General features: G+C 46.2%; 1 protein-coding gene across 8 annotated transcripts in view; it reads left to right on the top strand.

Annotated features, from left to right (window-relative positions):
• The window catches only part of SEC31A (SEC31 homolog A, COPII coat complex component), a 39,486-nt gene extending 24,392 nt beyond the window's left edge, over window positions 1-15,094 (top strand). Inside the window, exons 21-29 of one of the 8 annotated variants that reach the window (XM_038135607.1) lie at window positions 1,588-1,680; window positions 2,327-2,456; window positions 3,433-3,786; window positions 7,015-7,062; window positions 8,540-8,598; window positions 10,520-10,792; window positions 11,174-11,293; window positions 13,397-13,468; window positions 14,357-15,094. In XM_038135607.1, the coding sequence (XP_037991535.1) occupies window positions 1,588-1,680; window positions 2,327-2,456; window positions 3,433-3,786; window positions 7,015-7,062; window positions 8,540-8,598; window positions 10,520-10,792; window positions 11,174-11,293; window positions 13,397-13,468; window positions 14,357-14,536 (1,329 nt within the window). In that variant the 3' untranslated portion in view covers window positions 14,537-15,094. The remainder of the gene's footprint in view (window positions 1-1,587; window positions 1,681-2,326; window positions 2,457-3,432; window positions 3,787-7,014; window positions 7,063-8,539; window positions 8,599-10,519; window positions 10,793-11,173; window positions 11,294-13,396; window positions 13,469-14,356) is intronic. The other 7 variants (XM_038135608.1, XM_038135610.1, XM_038135611.1 and 4 more) reach the window with 7 other exon arrangements.
• The last annotated feature ends 6,272 nt before the right edge of the window (window positions 15,095-21,366 follow it).

Here is a 21,366-nt window from a genome sequence, read left to right as displayed (position 1 = left end):
CATTCTCAATGTCAGCAGTAGTGTGTGCCTCTGCCTTCTCTCCAGGGTGTTAGCAAGGTAGGTTTCAGAAGGGACAAAGCCTTCATCCAGGATTTACCTTGCTAACCCCATTGCATATGATTTTAAATGCATCATCATTAATAATCAAGTCTACTCTGCTGTCTGTGTCTTTGGCCTTCTTCCTTGTAACTAATGAGTTGCCTTGAGAAGTGAAGCTCTGTGTGTCCTGTTTGGCTCTGGAGAATAGCAGCTCTCCTCTAGATGTTGAGATGTGAGCAATGGTGTTTTAAACCCGAGTTCCCTTTCTCCCACTGTTTCTGAAGTGCCTCAAGCAATTATTTCAGCAAGCCCTGCTCAATAATTAAAGGCTGGGTGTATCAGAACCCCAGGAGTTCACTGGGAGTTACAATCCCCCTGTGTTGCTGGCTTTTCAGGGAGTTCATCCTCAGCAGGAAGGGCTTGAAGGGGACAGGTGTCAGTCAGAGAGGTTCCCAGCTGATGAACCCGAAGGGAGAGAAATGTTTGAGTGTTAGGATACTTGATTTGACTTCCTTTTAAGAAAGTGTGTATGAAGGACTTGTTCAAGCTTGAGGCAGCCTCTGTTTAACTGCTGTCCCAAATAGGAACATGTTCTTAACACTTGGATTCCCTTCAGCATAGTTTTGTTGAACCCTCTTTTTCATCTGAACAAACCAGGCGTGAAAGGGGGTGAAAAGTCTTTCAGATTCTCTGGTGATGAGTTATGCAGGCATTAGCAGTGGCTGTTGTGCAGCTGACTGCACCATTAGCTTAGCACTGTGTGGGGTTAGAGACATACAGACTCAAGCCAGCTGAGCCAGCCAGGGCTGCAGGGTCACAACTTTCCCTCTGCTTATATCCTTGAACCCCAGCCATGTGTCCTGCGTTGGGCAGCCTGCCCACTCCTTGCTCAGGAATGTCCCAGGCACAGGAAGTTCTTGATTTCTGTCCCAGCAGAAAGGTAGGAGTGGTTCTATGGAGTTGAAGTTCTTTGGAGTGGCAAAGAAAGAAGATGGAGGAAAGGAGCTATGGGAGACTGGCTGGGAAGCAGTTATCATTAAGATGTGTATTTGTGCATGTGCAAGAGGTGAATATCAGTTTTTAACCTTTTAAAATTATATTTTAACCTCTTTAAATTCATCTGAAGCTCAATTTGAACAGACTTCCTTCTGTGTGAGGCATATGTTTGAATTTAACATGCAACCTGGGGCTTGCAGCTGTGGTTAGTGATGCTCACTGTTGTGGACCAGTGGTGGGGAGGCTTCTGCAGTAGGAAAATGTGATGAAAGATGGAGACCTGGCTGACTGGCACACATAACACTGCACTTGCTCCACAGCCTATTCCAGCTGCAACACTGTGCTTCGTCCTCACTCTGCAATTCACTTTGGCTCCAGTGATTTTTGTCTGTCTTGAATGCAATTCCCTTCTTCCTCTGAGATTTTATGGCTGTTACAAGTGCCAGCATGCAAACCTTCTTGCATTCACTTCTTTGCATCTTGATTTGTGAAACCCTTTAGACTTTTTTATTGTTTTGTTTTCCATGATTGGTATTTCTTTGTTCGATTCAGGTTAGAATTGCCCCTACTGTCACTACCTGGAGTAACAAAACTCCTACTGCCCTTCCCAGCCATCCTCCTGCAGGCTGTCCCTCTGACACACAGGTATAACCTTCATTATTCCTCTCTGAGCCTCTGCTCCACCCCAGTGTCCCCTGGTGTAATCTGTATTCTTGGCACAGTCTGTACAGATAGGTGGATGGAGCAGCTCCCATGTGTGCTCTGGTTTTACTCCTCTGCATCTCCTTACTTTTTTTTCACCAATGCCCAGAGGAGTGGCACTGGAAAGTCTTCAGTGGGAGCTCAGTGTGACCTGAGTATCCCCAGCCCTTGCCCCCACTGGAATATCTGAAGTGTGATTTTTCCTTTCCCCCTTTTCCATGGAGATTAGAAGCTGCAGAGTTGCCATTTAAGTTTAGTTGGAAGATGGCAGGGTGCTCTCGGGCTGCCTGAGCACCAGGCAGCACTGGCAGGGAGCTCTTCCTTGTGCAGGCAGGTGTGTGCTGCTCTGCTTGCTGCTCAAGTCACTGCACATCCAGCTGTGCTTTCAGTGCTGTGCTGGGCACCCTAAGGCACCGGGGTGGTTGGAGGCATTTGCCCCTGTGCTGTTGATTCCCTTCTTCCAGGGAATATGGTTTCAGGCCTTGAAACATGAACTCATCCTTTTGCTGCAGTTCTGCTTCAGCGCTGCATTACCATTACTAATGAAATCCTGTCTCTCCCATTTTTCCTGTAATTTTTTTTTTGACAGGGGGACAACCCACCTCCTCCAGGGTTTATTATGCCGGGTGCTGTTGGCCCCAGCATGCCACCACAGCAAGCCACGTCTTCCAACTACAGCATGTACTCGCAAGCAGGAACACGGCCGGCGTACCCACAGCGTGAGTAACAGCAGCCTGCCCCTCTCCCTCCCAGCCGGGTGGGCCAGCCTTAACTCAGGGATAACACTGAGCCCCCTCCTTGTGGCTGGGAGTGTTCAGACCAAGCCAGTCCCACAGTTCTTGTAGGATGGGGAGAAAGATGAGGTGAGGGCTGTCATTTCTTGGTGGGGTGCAGGTGTCAGACACTCTCTGTCAATCATTCCTCCTCTGCTGAGGTGCCTACCCACAGCTCTCAGACTCACTCCTAGCTGGCCTGGCCCAAGGTTGTGCCAGGGTCAGAGACTCCAAAGTCTGAGTCCTGGGAAAGCAGCACAGGCCTGGTAAAGAGAGACACAGCTCATCTGTGTGCGGCTGGGCCATTCATTCCTCATTGGGGCTCCGTGGGAATGGGAGAGGGGATGAGGAAATGAGGGCAGTAGTAGAGGTGAGTGAAGAAGGGGGCAGAGCCCTGACTCACTCAAAGCAGGGACTGAAAGTACTGGCACGAGGGAGGAAAATGGGCCATAGATGGGCAGAGGCAGTGCAATCAGGCTGCAGAACCCACAGTGAAAGGCTGTGAGCTTAAATTCCCTTCCAGAGTTTGTATTCATTTCCTTGGCCTAAGTTTTCCCTTTGTGAAAACCTGGGACAGGGCTTTCCTTTCTCTGAGAGCCCTCGTGAGGATTGCTGTGGTCCAGAAGACAGCAGTGTCCATGTGTCCAGCCCCACTCCAGGCATCATGGTGGCTGTGGGCTGGAGGGTGTGTGTGGGAGAGCAGCAGTCCTTTGAGCCAAGGCCATCCTCTCTGTGCCTCCCAGTGGAAGGATGGGGATTTAAGCAGTCAGAGTTGTGGGAGCCAGGATTTGGCTGGGCAGGTAAGTGGTTTCAGGGGGTAGGGGCATGAAGAGAGGAGAGTCAAGTGAAGAAGGAAGCAGAGGCAGATGAAACCTGCTGCTCTGTTGTGAACTCACTGACTGTTTTTTCTCCCTGTTTGTAGCATATCAGGCCACACAGCAGTACTCTGGAACTGGGGGACCAGCTCTCTATCAGCCTCAGCAACCTATTGCTGCCCCTGCTTCAGCCTCTTACCCCAGCCCTGCCCCTAACACCACCCCTTCCTACCTGCCCTCTGCCCCTGCCCTCTCCATGCCCTCCTCGCTGTACCCTGGGCAGCCTCAACCCTCCCCAACGAGCCTGAATCCCATCTCTTCCTTCCCTGTTCCTCCTTCTGGCACATCCTTTCAGCATGGCAGGCCAGGACTTCCAGCAACTTCTGTGGCTTATGCATTACCTACTGGACCAACAGGTACTCTGCCTGCAGCCAGTGACCTTCCTGCATCCCAGAGAACAGGTCTGCGCTTGGACAGGGGGGCAGGCAGGGAGGAGGGAGGGGTTTGCTCTTCACCCACTCAGTTAAATATGCACTTTTTCCTTGTGAATGCTCTGTAAAAAGTTTGCTTTTGCTTAGAGATCAGTTCAAAGCATTTCTAAACCACGTCATGACCCCTGTGCATCTGTGATAGGGCTGTGTTGGTGCACTAAGCAGCATGAGCAGTCACCTTTCTCTGGGGAGCCAGACCTTGCCACTGTCACAGAGCTTTTGTCTTGCCCAAGACAGGATGCTACCACAGGCTTCTTATGAGGCTGTTGTATGCCGTGGATGGATCATGGCTCAGTTTTAATGTTGGTGTCAGAGCCTGCACTGTGACTGGAGAGCAAAGTACAAAAATTAGCAAGTTTTCCTCATTGCTGCAGACATGATCCCAATTCTCCTTGCTGAATGATTTTGCAGATGTGATTTGCCCATGTCCCTGGTTCTTGAGCAGCCTATTAAGCCTGGATTGGCACATATTTAATTCACACAGCATTTCCCATAGCATCAGCTCTCTTTAATTTATTTTGTCCTTAAGCTCTTACTGCGATGGGATTTACTGAGGTTATGAATGCCTTAAAAGATAATCAGAAGTGATTTAGAAATGCTTTTACATGTCTCTTCCCTGAATGTCAATTAAAAGCATGTGTGTGTGGCTGACACTTAGGAGCATGTTGGAGCATGTTTGGTGAGAGAGCACTCGCTGAGGTGGGGCTCCACGTCTGCTGGTGACTGCCTGGGTGTCACTGCTGCGGGACAGGGACCTCGCCTGCCATAACAAACCCGTGCCTTCACTTAGCAGCCTGTGAAAGAGCAGCTTTGCATGTCAGACAGTGCAGGAAGAATCAGCAGTCCTTTTCTAAACCTGTTCATGAGCACCCTTCACATCCAGGTGGTCCAGCTGAAGAGTCAAGGAGCAAATCTGGGAAGCAGAGGGTACAGGGAATACTGGGCAAGATTTGAGGGATGTTTTGGGCATGTCTCTTTTGCTTATAGACACTAATGTGCCCACTGTCATTCCCTCTCTTATTTTAAAAGTCTGTTAGGGATAATGCAGTGCAAAAAAAGCATTTTGCCTTTGGCAGCATGTATCCTATGAGTAGGTGCTCCTGTTGGTGTCCTTGAGGCTGGCAGCTCACAGTACTCCCTTGTGTTTGGGGGAAAAGTGGTCTTTTGCTATGTCAAGAAATAGGACTGGTGTAGGACTGCCAGAGTTGCAAGGGGAGAAGAGGCCTTTTCCATGCACCATGCAGCCAGGTTTGTGTCCTTTCTGGTTTTGGAGGTGCTGTAGTGTGATCTCTCCTGACCTCTCATTACAGGGTATGTCAAACTTGAATCTCTAAGCCAGAGGAATTATTAAATTGGACGGAGGGAGAGGTGTTGGATAGGGTTCTGGCCTTGGGATGTCAAGCAGCACATTGTAATGCAGACAGCATCGCTTCTGCACCTCCAAATAAATGCAAAGAGCAAGAAAATTGTTCTTTCTTACCCATTTTACTACTCAACTTGCATCACTGGCAGGCACTTCTTGCAGTGATGTGACGTAGTCCACATGGCATGCTCAGAGTGGGTGAAGCTCTTTTCAGAATTAAAAGTTGTTCATATTAGGCTTTTTATCCAACTTTCTGAGAACTATCAATGCTGCTTCTGTTTTTTCTCAGCAGCTATGGTGAGCAGGGTAGCCAGTACAAAAGTGTCACACCTTCAGGAACCCAAACTTGGGCATCCTGTCTGATTTCTGCAGCCTTAGGCTGAGATGCAGGGGTGGACTGCAGGGCATGGTGAGGTGCTGAGCCCAGGGTGGCTCATACATACACACAAGGGATGATTGCAGCTGGAGAACTGTAGAAAAAAAGACAAAGTGTGCCTGAAGAGCACACTCTGTTCTCTTCCGGTGTTTAGATTACACCTTTCAGAAAGCATACCAACAAGAATGAAAAACTCCTTGTTTTCTAAGTGCAGCAATGACAGTGTACATGCTTAATATCCTTAACCACCAACACATTTTTTGAGCAGCTGCACTGCCTAGTGGAGGATGCCTGGGCATGAGATCCTGTAGAACCACTGAGATCTGCAGCCAGAAGTAGATCTCACCTGTAACTCTTGAGTGTTCTGGTGCAGTGATGCTGGTCCTGGCAACAAAGTGGTGTGTTTTTGTGTGTGGTGATGATCTTATCTGGGAACATCATCCTTCACTTTGCAGTTGTGACTCATTTCAAGGCAGGAATAAGGGAGGAAGGGGAAAAAAAATCTCAAATCTGAACTCTTGAAAAGCACCTGACCTTTGAACTGGCTTGCATTTAAAGATGCATGTAAAAAGGAAGAGTTCTGTCAATATATTCTGGTTTGTTTTTTTTTTTTTGCAAAGGCACATAACATCAGTATGTTAAGCTGTACTTCAAGCTTCTGTAAGCTAGAAAAGCCCAAATTTCATTTTATATTCAACCCCATTCACTTTGTTTTGTGTTAGATCTTAGAACCTACTTTCAAGGGAGTTCTAATTTTCAGCATCTTGAATCTTGTTTGAAAATGCAATAGACCAATCCTGAGCTAAAGAAAGGGTTTTCACCAGAAGTATGAGCAGGCCAACCCCAGGGACAGGAGTTCTCATCCCTCTTTGGAATGATGAGGGCTTTATTGGCCATGTTTTGCCATTTGGGTTTGTTGCTCAGTCTGAGCAGGCAGTGTGTCTTTGTGTGAGTGTAAAGCTGCTGTGTGAACATACTCCTGTTGCTGGGCTGCATGCAGTTGAGAGCGTGCCTTGGTTTGAGAAAATACTTGGGAGAACCACCCTAAAGTCAGGTACTTCAAGCATCTCTTGAAAAGCTTTCTGGAATGGTAAAATGGTGTTGAGAAGATTGTGGCTAAGAGTAATGGGCTATCAGCTGCACTGGAATAGAAAGTGAGAGCCTCAGAAGAGAGAAGAAAAAGGGCCAGAATGCGGCAACATTTGTTACAAACTAGAAACACTGATTTACTGCATGGAAAGAGCAACTGGCTTGTTTTGGGGGAAGGCGGACAAAAGTAATTTCATGGGGGGTTTGAACAAATGACTTGTCTCCAAGCTGGCATTGTAATTTGGTTAGGTGTTTTTTTTCTGCTGATGCATGTTGTGAAACTAAATTGCTGGTCAAAAATTAAAGGACAACTGCTTTATTATTTTTCAAGAAAAATTTTTTTTTAGTTATCTTTGCATTTTGTCTGCAGAAAGTCTACCAGCTCAAGACCAGGCCTGTCCCTTCGCAGGTGAACTAGGTACCACCTAACCTGAAAATAATTGCAGCCACTACATGAAATTAATTGAACGGACCTCAATTATGTATATGTTCTTTACAGAACATTAAGTGTGATGCTGTTTGCCAATTAGACTTTAATCAAATCGATTTTTAATTCCTTAATTGAAACCAATAACAATATATCTGGAGTTTTTAACCACAGAAAGAAAATTTTAAAAAATATTTTCCTTTTTTAATGCAAGTTATTCCAGGAAATTAACAGCAGCAACAGTCTGGGAGATTTTCTTAACATCCTATTCCTATCAGTTAGACTCCCTGTATCTGAAATACTCTGGGATCTTCTGGATAGGGAGGAATAGAGGAGGCTACCAGGAGATGGCACTGCCTTTGGTTAAACAGAAAGCAGCTGTGAAAGGGGTTTTGAATAGTTTTTCGTTTACCCCTTCAACATGCTCTGGATGTGGAACTTGCTTGACAAAAGTCTGAGAGCAAATGATATTTCAGATAAATTGAGCAGATTCTGCAGTAATGTTAACCTGTGCTAAGGTAAATTCATCATCTGCTGAGTGAAAAACACTGTGGTGAAAAAGTCCATTGAGAAGGGCTTTGGTTTTGCTGGCTTTTTGTGGCTTTGTGCAATAAATCCTGATTACTGGGGCGGCCGTGGTTAATGATGGCTGGGTGTAATGCCATGGGCCCAATTGCGTGTGCTCTGTGAGGAGGTGGGCAGCTCCTTCTACTGCACTGATGGGAGCTTTGGGATGCAAATCTCACAGCTGCAGGGGGCTTGCTTTCCTGGGAGAGCACAAGGGTTGGTGCAGAGCAGCACCCCAGACCGGGAGTGAATCTGCTCACACATCCGCTGTGCTTCCAGTTTCCAACAAATCACCCCTGGTGCAGAAAGCCAGATTTTTCCACCTTGCTCAAGCAGCTCTGCTCTGATTCGGGGATGCAAAGCACTTAAAACCTTGCTGTAGCTGGCAGGGGAAAGCTGGGTTTATGGAAGGTGACTGGGTGAATCTGGCCTGAAATCCTTAAGGCCTCTTATGCCTCTTCTTTTTGTGTGGTGTTTTGTGTGGTGTGGCTGGGGAACTTAATGTACAAATGTCGTGGATAAGCTCTCTTCACGTATACAGTCTGTGTAGTAGAGCTTTTTGGGGCATGGCGTGCCCTCTTCAAAGGCATGTCTGCTCAAAGATCTTTTCTTCTGCAAGAGAAACAAAAAAGCTAATTATTAAGTTATTAGCCTGAGAACAGTTGGTCAAGATCCCAAACCTTGCCCAGTGGGCACGGAGCCCAAAGGGTCTGATGGCAGGGATGTTGGGAGGCTCTGGCTGGCACAGGAGATGTTCTGGCCCTCAGGGAAGGGCAGAGGAACAGGCAGGTCAAGGCAGGCTCTGCCAGCAGAGCCATGGCATGGATCTGGCCCAGCTGAGCTTAAGGCATCACTGCCCTCTTCCCAGGTACTTACAGTCTCTGTTCTCTTTCGGTCCCAGGGCCCCAGAACGGCTGGAATGACCCTCCCACCCTCAACAGAGCTGCCAAGAAGAAGAAGGTACTCTCTAGGAAGTCCTACTTCAACACAACTGAGTGCTGATCACTTGAAAAATAATAGTTTAAGCTGCTCTGGGAAACCTGTTGGCAGGAGAAGGGAAGAGAAGGGTTAGCAGCAAACAAAAGCTGCATCTCCTGAGCAGAAACGGCCTTTATGTCTCTCTAGTATGCATTATCCCTCTCCAAATGTCTAAGCCTCTAAAGAGATGGTGGGTTGTTGCTGAAGTTGTGGTTGTTAATAACAACATTGTTCGTGGTTTGGAGCAAATATTTCCAACTGTTTTCATCTGCAGTAAAGCAGCAGAGTTTTGCAGGAGGTGATACTTAGGCAAAATGAGGAGGCTGTGCAAATTGTTATAGATTATTGACGTTACTGGAGCTGAAAGCAATTTATCCTGATTAAAGGTCTGACCCTGAGAGATCTGTTGAGAGTGAGACAATTTCCATGATGGAGATAATGTAGTTTTGCAAAATGGATTTAAATTGCAGCAGGGCAGGATAACTGGGAACACTTAGCACGGAGCAGAGCGAGCCTTTTCATCCTCTGGTGCTGCTGTAGGCTGGAGTATCTCCACAGCAGTCAGTATTATCCACCACTCTCTGATCCTGGGAGGCAAGAGTTAGTCTGGAGCATGTCAAGTGTGGGGAGAACAAAACATTAGAGCCAAGATAAGGTCTGGGTGAAGGCAAAGGCAGAAGCCTTCTTTACCCTTTGGGTTTTGGTCTCTGCAGCTCAAAGTGAAGAAGTTTTTGGAGGCTGGATAGAGAACTCTTAGTGTCAGAGTAAGTGCTGGAGCAGAGAGCTCAAGAAGCAGCCTTCTGCACACAGGGTTTTTGCTCCTTCTGTTGTGTGTGTGTCACAGCCAGAATTTCTGCCATAGCCAAGGCTTGCAGGTTGGCTCCTTCTAAATGAGGAATGTGTTTGTTGCATTCCCTCTTGGGTATTTAACAAATCTGTCAGTCATGTTTCTATGTTTGTTTCCCTTCTGTCCACTGTGTAAGGGGTGGTTTAGGATATTATAAAGTGACTCACCACATGGACTGTTATAAAATAGAAGAAATATCTGACATTTCAAGCCATAATTTTCAGCTGTTTTCCTCCTAAGAACTTATTCACCACTCAAAAGTTTATTGCTGTGATTCATTTCTTTTATAATTGACTTTGTTGCTGGATTGGGAATTTTTTTTTCCTATCCCAAACCACTAGCTCAATTCTAGCATCATTCATTCAGCGTTCTGTAATCTTCCCTTTTTTTTCCCATGCACACCCAAAGAAATGTGCACATTCCCATGGAAGCCCTTTCTGTTGTTTTGATTCCTGCACGATGTGTAGCAGAAGCCAGTAGCTCATTTTGTTGTTTCTTCCCTGTACCAAATGTTTGTGAAACACCCCTGTGTAAAGACTGGCAGATGCTCAAGGATGAATCTGAAATGCCCTGCTAATCTGCCTTAGTGCAGACCTGTGTGCCAGAAGCTTGAAAGGCTTTCAGAAGCTTTACTGGGGCATGTTGCTGGCTGTGACCCACGTACTGTACTGCATGGACAAAAATACACCCTTGAAAGTGAGACACAAAAGTCTAAATATAATGACCCAATAGTAAGAATAGATGTAGGTGTGGGTTGGTTTTCTCTTCTAATAGTGCTGGTTTGCCAAACCTGTGGTTTGGAGGGAGAGTGGCTCTGATTCGAGGTGGCTGCACTCAGCTCTTGTGGCCAGGGGCAGGCTGGGCTGCACCAAGGCACTTACTGTGCAGCCAGAGGGATGGGTTTGGTCAGCCAGGGTGAAATTCTGTGTTGTCTGCCCCTGCTATTTCTGTATCCAGTGCTCCCAATTACCGTGGTTTGGGAAGTCTGTAAGAGCTGGGTGTTGGGCTGTGCCTGCAGCAGCCACACCAACATAAATGCCCTGCTTTTTTCCCCAGGTCCCTGACAACTTCCTGCCCCCGGTGCCCATCACCTCTCCCATCATGAACCCGCTGGCGGACCCGCAGTCTCAGATGCAGCAGCCCCAGGCTCCAGCACAGCCCAGCAGTGCACCCAGCTTCCAGCCTCCACACCTCCCTGCAGGGCAGATGGTGCTGCAGGGTGGCTTCCAGCCTGCTGCCCAGCCCCTGGGGCCATCCGCCATGGCACCCACTGCTTCCAAAACCAGCACGGAGGGGGCCCCGGGGGCCCCGATTGGCAATGCCATCCAGGTAACGTAGCCCCAGCACTGCATGGGTTTGGTTGTCCATCGGTAGAGCCTGGCAGGCAGGATCCTGTTGTCCAGGCTCTTCTTGTAGCTGCAGTGTACTGTGGAGTTTCTAGGCACTGGCTTTGCACCCTGCTGGCATTTTCCTACTGTAATATCCACCTAGATGACTAATCCTATAGTCAGTATGGGCCAACAAGCTGCTTCCTTCTGCAACTTTCACAGCTTCCCAGAGGGAGCAACAGCAGGTGCTGGTAAAGTCACCTCCACACAGCCACAGGGAAGACATAGGAGTTGTGCCAAGCTAGGCAATAATGCCACTCGGTTTAGCTGAGGCATGTGGGCACATGACCTGGAAAAGCCTCACCTGTTCTCTCTTGCTCAGCACGTGCAGGCACTGCCAACAGAGAAGATCACCAAGAAGCCCATCCCTGAGGAGCACCTTATTCTGAAGACTACGTTTGAAGCTCTCATCCAGAGGTGCCTGCTGTCTGCCTCCGATCCGGTGGGTGATTTCTGTGACTTGTGGTTTCTGGTGACAAACTCATTTCAAAGGGAAACAACACTTACCTGGGAAAGAAGGTTAACAGCTTTAACACAGCCTCTGGAGCTGGATAGGAAAAACATTTCCCATGGCAGCCAGTACCTTGTAAATGAGCTATCCTTCCCAAAGCTTTTGATTTATTTCTGATGGCAAATAAATAACATGGCACCGCAAAGCCCAGCTGCTGACTGTTCAGCTCGTGCCTGCCACATGCTAAAAGGTGGTGCTGGTGGCATGCAGAGGGCTTTGTGCACTGAATTTGCTTGGTCAGCAGCACAGACTCGTGCTCTTCTCAGTTCAGTATCACTCAACTGCTCAAAATCCTTTATTTAAAGGCTGTAGAGTGCATATATATATGTGTGTATGTGTTTGTATGTATGTAAAGTGTATTCTGCATTCCCTTTGACCTTTTCTTCCTCTAAATGCCCCTTCCCCCAGACAGACAGAGAAGGCAAGTGCTTTCCACTCATATCTGCACCTGGGGATTGCTTTTCTGCTCTGCCAACATATTTTGCTTGCTTCTTGTTAAGTCTCTCTGATATTTTTAGGCAGTGAAAGTGTTTCAGCCCACAGAGACAAGAGACACCACCCTGACTGTACACATCAGTTGTTGTCAGAGCAAATACAGGCACTGCTCAGCTATTACTTTCTGAAGGGGAAAATGGGAACAGGAACTAAAGAGCTAGGAGAGCAGCATTTTGCACTTCCACCAAATTGCTTTGGTTAGAGATGACTTGCTGTTTCCTAGACACAATTTATTCCTCTCTGTCCTAGCTGACCATCTGTAAAATGAAAATAGCATCTGCACCTTTTCATGGGTTTTGAAACTAATGTTGTGTGGTCATGCATCTGAGAGTTAGGCAGTGCAAAAGAACTGGGGGGTTCTTACCTGCTCCTCTGGGGTACTTTTTCCTTAGATATCTCAGGTCCTTGATGACATAATTGCTGCTGAGGAGTTTTCTGCATGTGGCCCAAAATCCATGTGCTGTGTTCTCCTTTATGCCATCTGAACAGCTTTCCCTAATTTCTAGCACAGCAAGCAGCCAGCAGTTGGTCTTCACCCTTGAGCTAGAGCATTCCCACAGACTTTATTTTCTCCAGGCAGTTATTTAATCCAGAGAAACATTTCCTCTTGCCAAGGAAAATGGCAGTTATCCGAAGTGAAGATGGATTGATGCACAGACTGATTTAGGAGGAAATTCCATTGCTCTTGTGCACTGATGCCATTTCTGCTGCTGTTGACCAGCAGCTTTTTTGTGCTCCTGCAGTTGTAACCTTGATGCTTTATTACTGTTTTATTACTCTGGAGCAAAATCTACAATTTTAGATGTTGTTTTTAAAAAAAAAAAAGTGGATAAAAATTTATTCTTCAGCAGCTGCAGCTCCAGGTGAAATGTACTGGGGTTATTTTAAAAGCCTCTGGTGGCAAAATAATTCCAGGCCCATCAGTGGGTGGTTTACTTTATAAAAGTCATGGAAGCTGTCTGTAGGACAGATTGGGTTAGGCTATTCGTTTTTCTGTTGACACAAACTGACAGACAAACTGCTGGCTTTACTAATCACATGAGGAAAAATATAATTAGGATTTGTCATAAATGATGACTGCATTGTGCACACTTAGAACTGGAGAATCTGCATGTGCCCTTAAGCTCTCACTAATGTTGCTGGATACTTCATTCAAAAGTAAGAATTTTATCTAGTTATCACTATGCTTTTCAGTGAGCCATAGGAAAAAAAAATTGTGCTGCAAGTCACAGTTCTGTCACTTTTTGTATCAGCTATGCCAGTGAGGTTTGCAAATGACCAGTGGCTTTTGGGGTGCACCTCTGCAGTTTTCTATTTTCTGTAGAGAGCTGAAGAGTTTACATGTGGAGAAGTACAGTCATGTGGACTTTCCTAGCAAAATGAGGGGAGAAGAGTACAGAACAAAGAATCCAAATGTTGTGTTAGGAAATATTGTTGGGAAAGGAATTTGATGCTCTGCATGGACCTGTTTGCCCTGATATCAGATTGGTCTGGGATTCTAAAAATCACTGTCCTTTGATGTATTTATTTGTCTTGCAGCAAACCAAGAGGAAACTGGATGATGCAAATAAACGCCTGGAGTTTCTGTATGACAAACTTAGGGAACAGACAGTAAGTTCTGTTTTACTTTCCCCCACCCCTCAATCACTTGGCCAATGACTTCATTGGTGCAATACTACTTCTGCAGTATGTAGCAGGTGCTCATTTTGTCTTTGGACGTATGCTCCACATCAGTTTATTGGAAGTTTGCATGGATTTCTTAGAAAACAGCCAGTTACTGTGCTTGGTCCCCCCATGCCTGTGCAGACTTTACAGTGTTGTTTTGGGGTTGTGTTAGGAGTTTTATGGTGCTGTGCAGAGGCTGTGCTGAGCCAAAGAGCTGAGCTCCTTGCAGCAGACACCATTTCTCTGCTCCAGGTAGGAACTGAGACACACAGCCTGGGGTCAGAACAGAGCCCAGGGGACTTGGATTTTGGAGGCTCAGTGACTTCACTGGAAGGCAGATGTGCAAGTACTTTTGAAGATCTAGTCATTTTTCCAAAGCCTTCCAGGAGGCTTTGGCAGAATAAAGGACTGTGCTTAAATGTCTTAGTACCTTAAGATTAGAGTGATGTAATCCTCTTGTTGTCAGGCCGCATTTGCTGAGCAATTAACCTTACCCAAAGGCATAAAAAGTTCAGTAGGTTTTTTTGGTGCCAGGAGTGTGTCACAGCAGTTCACCCACCCCAGGGAATTGCATCCAGGGGCTGGCAGGGAAGGCTTGCAGGGCATAGCAATACTTCAGAGAAGATCCATTCTGGTTGAAGTCTGTTGTTAGACTTTCCAGTGACTGTTCCCAGTGTGGTGCAGCTCTGAAGATGTCTATCTCCAAAGAAAAGAACCTTCCTGAGAGCCAAGTACCACACAAGTGCCACACTCTTTTCTAGAAAAACAAAATAATTTCTTTTTCTAGATTTTTTTTTTCTTTGTGCTGACCTGCCTCGCCTGCCTTCCTTGCAGCTCTCTCCAACCATCATTAGTGGCTTGCACAACATCGTGAAGAGCATCGAAACCCGCAACTACCAGGAGGGACTGAACATCCACACACACATCGTCAGCACCAGCAACTTCAGCGAGACCTCTGCTTTCATGCCAGTCCTCAAGGTTGTCCTCACCCAGGCCAACAAGCTGGGGGTGTGAGGTCCCCCACGCTTGCAAAGCCCTGGTGGTTGCTTTCCCAAAGAAGTGCATTTCTACGGCAGACATGCGGGAAATGGACCAAACGCTCGTCCTCACGGCATGGCGCAGTAGAGCTGACAAGTGGCATTACACTCTCCCTGCAAAGTACTTGGTTCTAGAAGGGCTGTGGAGCCCTGGTGCTTTTCTTCTTATTTTAATCCTTTTCCCATCCCTAACGATTCTCATCTACAAATAGTATATTTAATGGATGATGTCCCACGTTGTCAATTTTTAGGTGCATGTTACACTGCTAAACAGTGGCTTTTAATAACAGATGTATGTGTTGAAACAACAAGATAGGTTGTGTATTGGACCCTAAAACAGATTATTTCCTTCCACCCCACTGTTCCTTATCCACCAGATTAAAAACAGTCTGATCATGTTACAAGTGTATTTGGTCTTTCATTTTATGAAGCTGCTTGCAGTTCTGTTATTACAATTTACATGTTAAATAGCTTCATTGTGCACTGGGGCAAATGAACAAAATAAAAGCTAATGTGATATTTTCAATAAATGTAATTTTATTAAAATTTGTCTTTATGAAGTGCAGTGGAGGGATTTTGAACTGGAATACAGTGGGGCTGCTTTCTGTTGTGTCCTGGGCATGAAAGTACTTTTGGTTTTCCTCTTTTTATCACTAAAAGGTCTGTGTAGAACACAGAAAGATCAGCAGTTGGAAGAAATATCTGGGTTTGGGAAACAAAAGAAGCAGTTTTGCATTAACCTAAAATATCAGTCCTTATGGAATGTAGATTTGGCAGTGCATACTGCAAGAAGTAATCTCAATAACAATGTCAATCACTGCTGGCTTCTGTGACTTCAAATAGATTTGTTAGGCAAAACAGTTTTATTTCCTTTCCAGCATTTTCTTATTTCATAAGCTTTTAAAATTGGTGAACACAAGGCTTCAACTTGGAGTTACCTTATTTCAGGAGTTTAAACAACACTTGGAGTAAATATTTTGATCTAGGTTATAGGTTTTTAAGCAGGGTTACAAGTATTCTTGTATAAGTGTACTCACAGCAGTAATTCAGCACCTTTGTGTCTTGACTCAAGGTTGAAAAGAAGTTTTAAAAGAAAGAACACATTCAAAGGTAAACAGGAATGAAATAAATTTTTTTTAAAAACAGCCCTCAATAAGGTAAAAAGCAGCGGTGCTGGGCCAGCCTGTGCTTTTTGTGATGCACTGCTTAGCAAGGAAAAGAAAAAGCAATCTCAGTACTTCAGGACCAAACCAGCAGATAGGAGGTATTGTTAGAGTAATTCAGGAGCTGGCCTTGCATACGTTCTCCCTGAGTGTTTTTGGGAGTTCTTGACATGGAGCAGGAGTGGTGGCATGCACTGGCACTTGTGAAGGACAGGCAGATGTTTCATATTTTGGGAAGCTGCTGTTTCTGGCAGTGACAACTGGGGAGACTGATGTTGGTGGCAGAGGGGTATGCCCTCCAGTAGGTGCAGGGTTGTGGGCAAAATCACTGCTGTAAATTGGAAGCTCATAAGTTGGGAACAAGACCAGCAGGATCTGAGAGTAATTAGCTGGGAATATCTCCTGTGTAAGATACGGCTTTGTGAAAGCCAAGGAATGCTTAATGACACAAACCTTCATCAGACTTGCATCCTTGTCAAAGAGGATGCCAAATGAGAAGGGACTCAGCAAGGCACACATGCCAGGGACAGGACTGAAGAGTTTATTGAATGGGAAGAAATAAAATAAATTTTGCTTGTTACCCTTGTTAAGAGCACAAGGGAATCAGGTTGATTGGAACTAGAGAGCAGTGTCACATGCCAGACAAATGTGGTATGAGCTGGCCAGGTGTAGGTTTGCTCTGGAAATTGAAGTGGTCAAAAATGAGTCCACCAGATAAGAGGGAAATGAGGAGGGGTTTTGAGCTGATAGGATCCTAAGAGTATCCTGGTGTTGCACCATGGCCTGGACGCTGTCCGCAATGGAGTCATCTCCTCTCCTTGCTGAAGCAAAAGCTGTCTTCCACCTCAGCCATTATCAGGAGCTCAGGACATGAAAATTGCACTGCCCAAGTGCATAACAGGAGTGGATGCAAAAATACTTCTCTCCTGAGAGCAGCCAAGATGAATTATTGGTTGTGCTGCCGTCTGTTCATATCTTCAAGGAATGCCAAGCAATTAGCCACCCATCTGATGGGATAAATGCAAACGGCATCTTCATTTACAGAAGGCAATGAAACCCTGCCAAGTTAGGCTGGTAAAATAATTTGGCCCCAAATAGCCTAATTTTGATCTCACTGAATGAGAAGAGGTTTATACCTTTGTAACACCAAGCAAGCTGCTCCTCTTTGCAGCCACCCAAGGCTGCAGAGTTATAAGAAGGGATGGAGGGAAATTCAAGGATATATTCCGAGCAGCATAGGTGTTGTCTGATGACAGCTGACATGAGGAGGTTCCTTGCTACTTCAGCAGTAACCATCTAAGCAGAAGGGCCAGCAGGAAAAGGGCAGAGTTACCGCAGTTGTGTCCTATTTGCTGGAAACAGGTGGGGATGTAACAGCAGCAGTACTGCAGAGAGGCCTGGCTGCAGGCAGGACACCCAAGCTAAGCACTTGAGTGAAAGCCTTTTTGTGCTTGTAAAGCTTTGTAATGGATTTACTGTGGTTTTACTGGCAGAGGTCCGAGGTCAGCATTAGGCATGAATGTTGGAGACTGTCTTTAATTGCTGTTCCCTTTCTAGCCTGTGCACAGCGTACATCAGATCTTTCCTGCGTTGCGCTTTCGGATCACACAGTTCCCAAACATAAAGATTGGGAATGTGGGTTATAGTAAAATGCAGGGAGCCCCCAACGCAGAAAAGGACTGGCATCTGACTCCATTGATTCAGAATGCTGAACAACTGCTTTATTAAAACTATATTACATTATACTATACTATATTACAGAGATACTATATTATATTATACTATACTATATTACAGAGATACTATATTATACCATACTATATTATATTATACTATACTATACTATTCTATACTATACTATACTCCACTAAAATGCATACTAAAGAAAAACTTGTGGACACAGCTTCGAGTGATTGGCTAATTAATATAAACAACCATCACCAGAATCCAATTACCAAATCCCTTCAGGTAAACAATCTTCCTAACACATTCCACACGGGCAAAAACAACAGGAGGAGTAAGTAGAGATAAGAATTGTTTTCTCTTCTTCTCTCTGTGCTTCTCCAGGAAAAAAACTGGGAGAGAGAATTATCTCTCTCTCTCTCTCTGTTCAGAGAATGTGAATGCCACGGTGGGTTTACTGCATGGTAAATGTTTTCTCTGCCCAGAAGGAAGCGTGTGCTAGGCTGACTGGGCTAATGAGAGACAAGAGACAGAGATCTTGCTGCCAGAGCTGTTTCCTCAAAAAGCTATGGAGGGGAGGGGGCATGTTTTGGGAAGCATGGCAGAGCCAGCATGCAGAGCAGTGGCACCACTCCCCAGAGCTCTGCAGGCTGCCCTCAGCTTCATCCTCACCTTCACCACCATGCTGGTACCGGGCTTCAGCAGCACCAGCCCCGTGTGTCATTAGCCCAGCTGGGGACCCCTTTATGCCTGGGAGGGGAAACAAAGGAGGTCCTGAGTCAGGTATTTCCCTTCCCTGTCTCACCTCCCTCTCACCATCCCACATGGCTCCACACCCCGAAGTGTTCATTGTTCTGAGGCATCCATGGCAAAGGCAGAGCAGCAGGTCTAGAGGCAGGCAGGCTCAAAGCTGAAGGGAAGCCCAGCCAAACATCTGCCACCAACTGACAGCACCTCCCCTGCAGGGAATGCGGAGTGTCCTGCGGAGGTGCCTGGTGCTGAGCGGAGTCGCTCAGCCTTGAACAAGGGCCAAGGCCATTGCCAGAGAATCCTGAGGGATGTAATAAATACTGTACTGATACCAGGAACAGTTTCAGCACGTCCAGCCTTAAACGGGTAATCTCCCAGCCTTGACTTGCTGTGTGCTGAGTTGATCATTCCCATGTTTCCTCTGGAGATGCTGCAGATCAAACAGATACATCGCCAAATGGCCAGTCAGCATGGATGTATGGATACATTTAATGTAATCCTCGCCCAAAAGAGGCTGAACTGATTAAAATTCCTTTGAGCTTTAGAGCTGCAAGTTATCCAGAAGAGCATCTAATTAAGAGGGGATTTATTAAGAAGCACTAAAAAGGCAGCTGCAGCTGACCTCACCCAATAAGTCTGTGCCTGCCTGGACAGCACAAGAAGGCTTCTTGAGAAATTGCTGCACAAATTCTTTGCCAGGTACAGAAGAAGCTCTTCAATCCACAAACACTGATCACATATTCCTTGTCCCTCTGATGTTTAAGGCTTTGTTTCCTTCTTTACTTAAACTGTTCATTTGAACAATGCTTTGGGATCATTACTTAATTTTTCATGGCAAGAGAAAAGGAAAAAAAAAAGAAAGGCCACCGTTGACAGCATATTAAATAGCTCTGCACTGAAATGTGATGGTAGCAGGCAGGACTGAGTTCCATTACAATAGACTCAATGTTCACACGAACCATTCACCACCTTTCATCATCACTGCCCTCTTTCTTTCTTCCGGGCAGAGAATTCTAGAAGGATGTTTAAAATATATCAAAAACAATCTTGGGTTTAATTATATGCTCTCTGCTGATTCAGTTGCCTCAGGAGGTGTAGTTAGTAATTAATAACTACAGACTAATGTGTTAGTCTCTTGTAGCAATATCACTCATTAAGCCACGCTCTGCTGGGTCCAGGCCCATCAGGAGTTGAGGCCAGTGCTGCACTGAAACCCACTTGGGATGGAGATAAGCTGGTGTCTGCCTGCCTCCCCGGCCATACCACTCTCAAACCCTGGCAAAAGCCTCCCTCTGACCCCCTCTGGGGGGCTTTCTAAGGCAGGAAATAGTCAGCTCAAATAACTACTGGACAAGGACAAATACATTCTGGAGCTATGCAACATTAGGGCTCATTTTTTGCTGTTTCTGAAACCTTTGCGATAATAAAATTGTGAAGATACACTGACTTTCAGGCCCTTCTCAGTCTCAGCTCCAGAGGAGCATCCCAGCCTGGCTCACCTAGTGAGGCAGAGAGCCTCTAGGCCTCGTGTTACTTGGCATAAGGATTTTTGATGGCACAGGCATCCACCTGGCAAGCTGCTGCTGCTGCCCACACAGGCACTGATGCACAGAACACAACAGGCAGGGGCCATTCACAGGTGTGAGTGGATTACCCTGTGCTTCTCTCTGCAAAGTGAGAAAAAAGGCTTTGTCTGAGGGGCTGAACCCTGAACCCCTGCAAATCCATGAAGTTTTCTGCTGGAACAGGAAGCTCCACAAGATTTAGGTCTTTGTCCTTTGTTCTCACGTTGGTTGTGGGACACTCAGCTGTGCTGGCAGAGTAACCTATAACCTCTTTTCTCCCAGCAACACAGAAGTATCTTTGTGCCCAGAGACGGCTGTCCCCACCAGCAGTGGGAATCTGCCAGTGAGGTATTCCCAGGCTGCTGTCCAGGGCAGCATTTCACACCTCGGTGCAGATGATGGATGAGCCCTCTGTCACTGCGAGGCTGAGAGGATGTGTGATCACTTGTGGGGCGCACTGAAGCACTGCTCAGAGCCTGTGCCAGCGTTTTCAGCAGCCTGGTGCAGCATTTCAGGCAGGTTGAGAAAGGCAGGCTCAGTCCTTGGGGGAATCACACTCCTGCCTGCTTCCTGTGAGTGGATTTGAGTCCAGCCCTTTCACCCAGCACTGAGATTTAAGCAAGAACTGAGTGAGGCAGACCACACAGTGAGATCATTTGAAGGCAGTGCACAAGACAGAAACAAGAACTACGGACAGGTCCCCTGGACCACAGCTCAATGCCAGGTGCCCCTTTTACCTGCACAGAAAAGGCATTGATGCAGCAGTGGAGGCCAAACTCAGGCATCACAACAGAAAGTCCAGCTGGAATCGCCAGAAAGGCAAGATGGAGGCTTGCAGACAAGAGGGAGGCTGTCACCTTCCTCTCAAAACACTGCCTTGAGTTCTCCTTTTCAGCATGTCCACATTCACCATTGGGTACAGCAGACAAAACCCACTTGTTTCCAGGTCTCTGAACTACACTCAAGCTTTTTTTTTTTTTTTTTTTTTCTTCCAGACTTGCACATCCTTCGCTTTTAAAAATATGAACTCAGGAATGTTTATTGAGAAAATCTCCTTTAAACTCTGCTGCTGTTTTGATTCCCCAGGTTTTTTTTCTCTAGGCAATTCTGGCTCACTGAATGTTTTCCAATATTATTTTTTTACCGAGGGAAGTAGGATTCAGATTTGCAAAATCTTTTCTTTGCATTTCTGGGTACTAGCAAGACCTTAATCTGGAAGTGCAGACCTCTCTCTGCAACATGTAGTCCTGACATTATGATTTATGTAGCCAGGTACCTTTATTCAAAAGAGTAGATGTTTTCACAGCATCATGTCCCAAAATATGCTGCGCGTGAGGAATGACACTGTGCAATGACATTCTCAAAGGGGATACTTAGGTCTGCCTTGGACTTCCTCTGCTCCTCCATCAGTACCAGCAGCTCCATGAGCATTAGGGACTGCTCTGGAGCCATCTGGGCTGGGTACCACATAATATCCCCTTACAGTTTTGCTGCTACACTTGCCAAGCTTTCTCTGCATGCAGCCAGCTTCACTTGGAGAGGGACACGAGGACTTGTCCTTCACAGAAGTTACCCGACAGTGTCACCCTAAGCATCAGCACTCCCTACACCCAGAGGACCTGTGGCCACAGCAGAGCATTTTTCAT

The sequence above is a fragment of the Motacilla alba genome, chromosome 4 (genome assembly GCF_015832195.1).
Source record: "Motacilla alba alba isolate MOTALB_02 chromosome 4, Motacilla_alba_V1.0_pri, whole genome shotgun sequence".
Classification (NCBI taxonomy): domain Eukaryota; kingdom Metazoa; phylum Chordata; class Aves; order Passeriformes; family Motacillidae; genus Motacilla; species Motacilla alba.
This window is presented reverse-complemented; position numbering and strand designations above follow the sequence as displayed.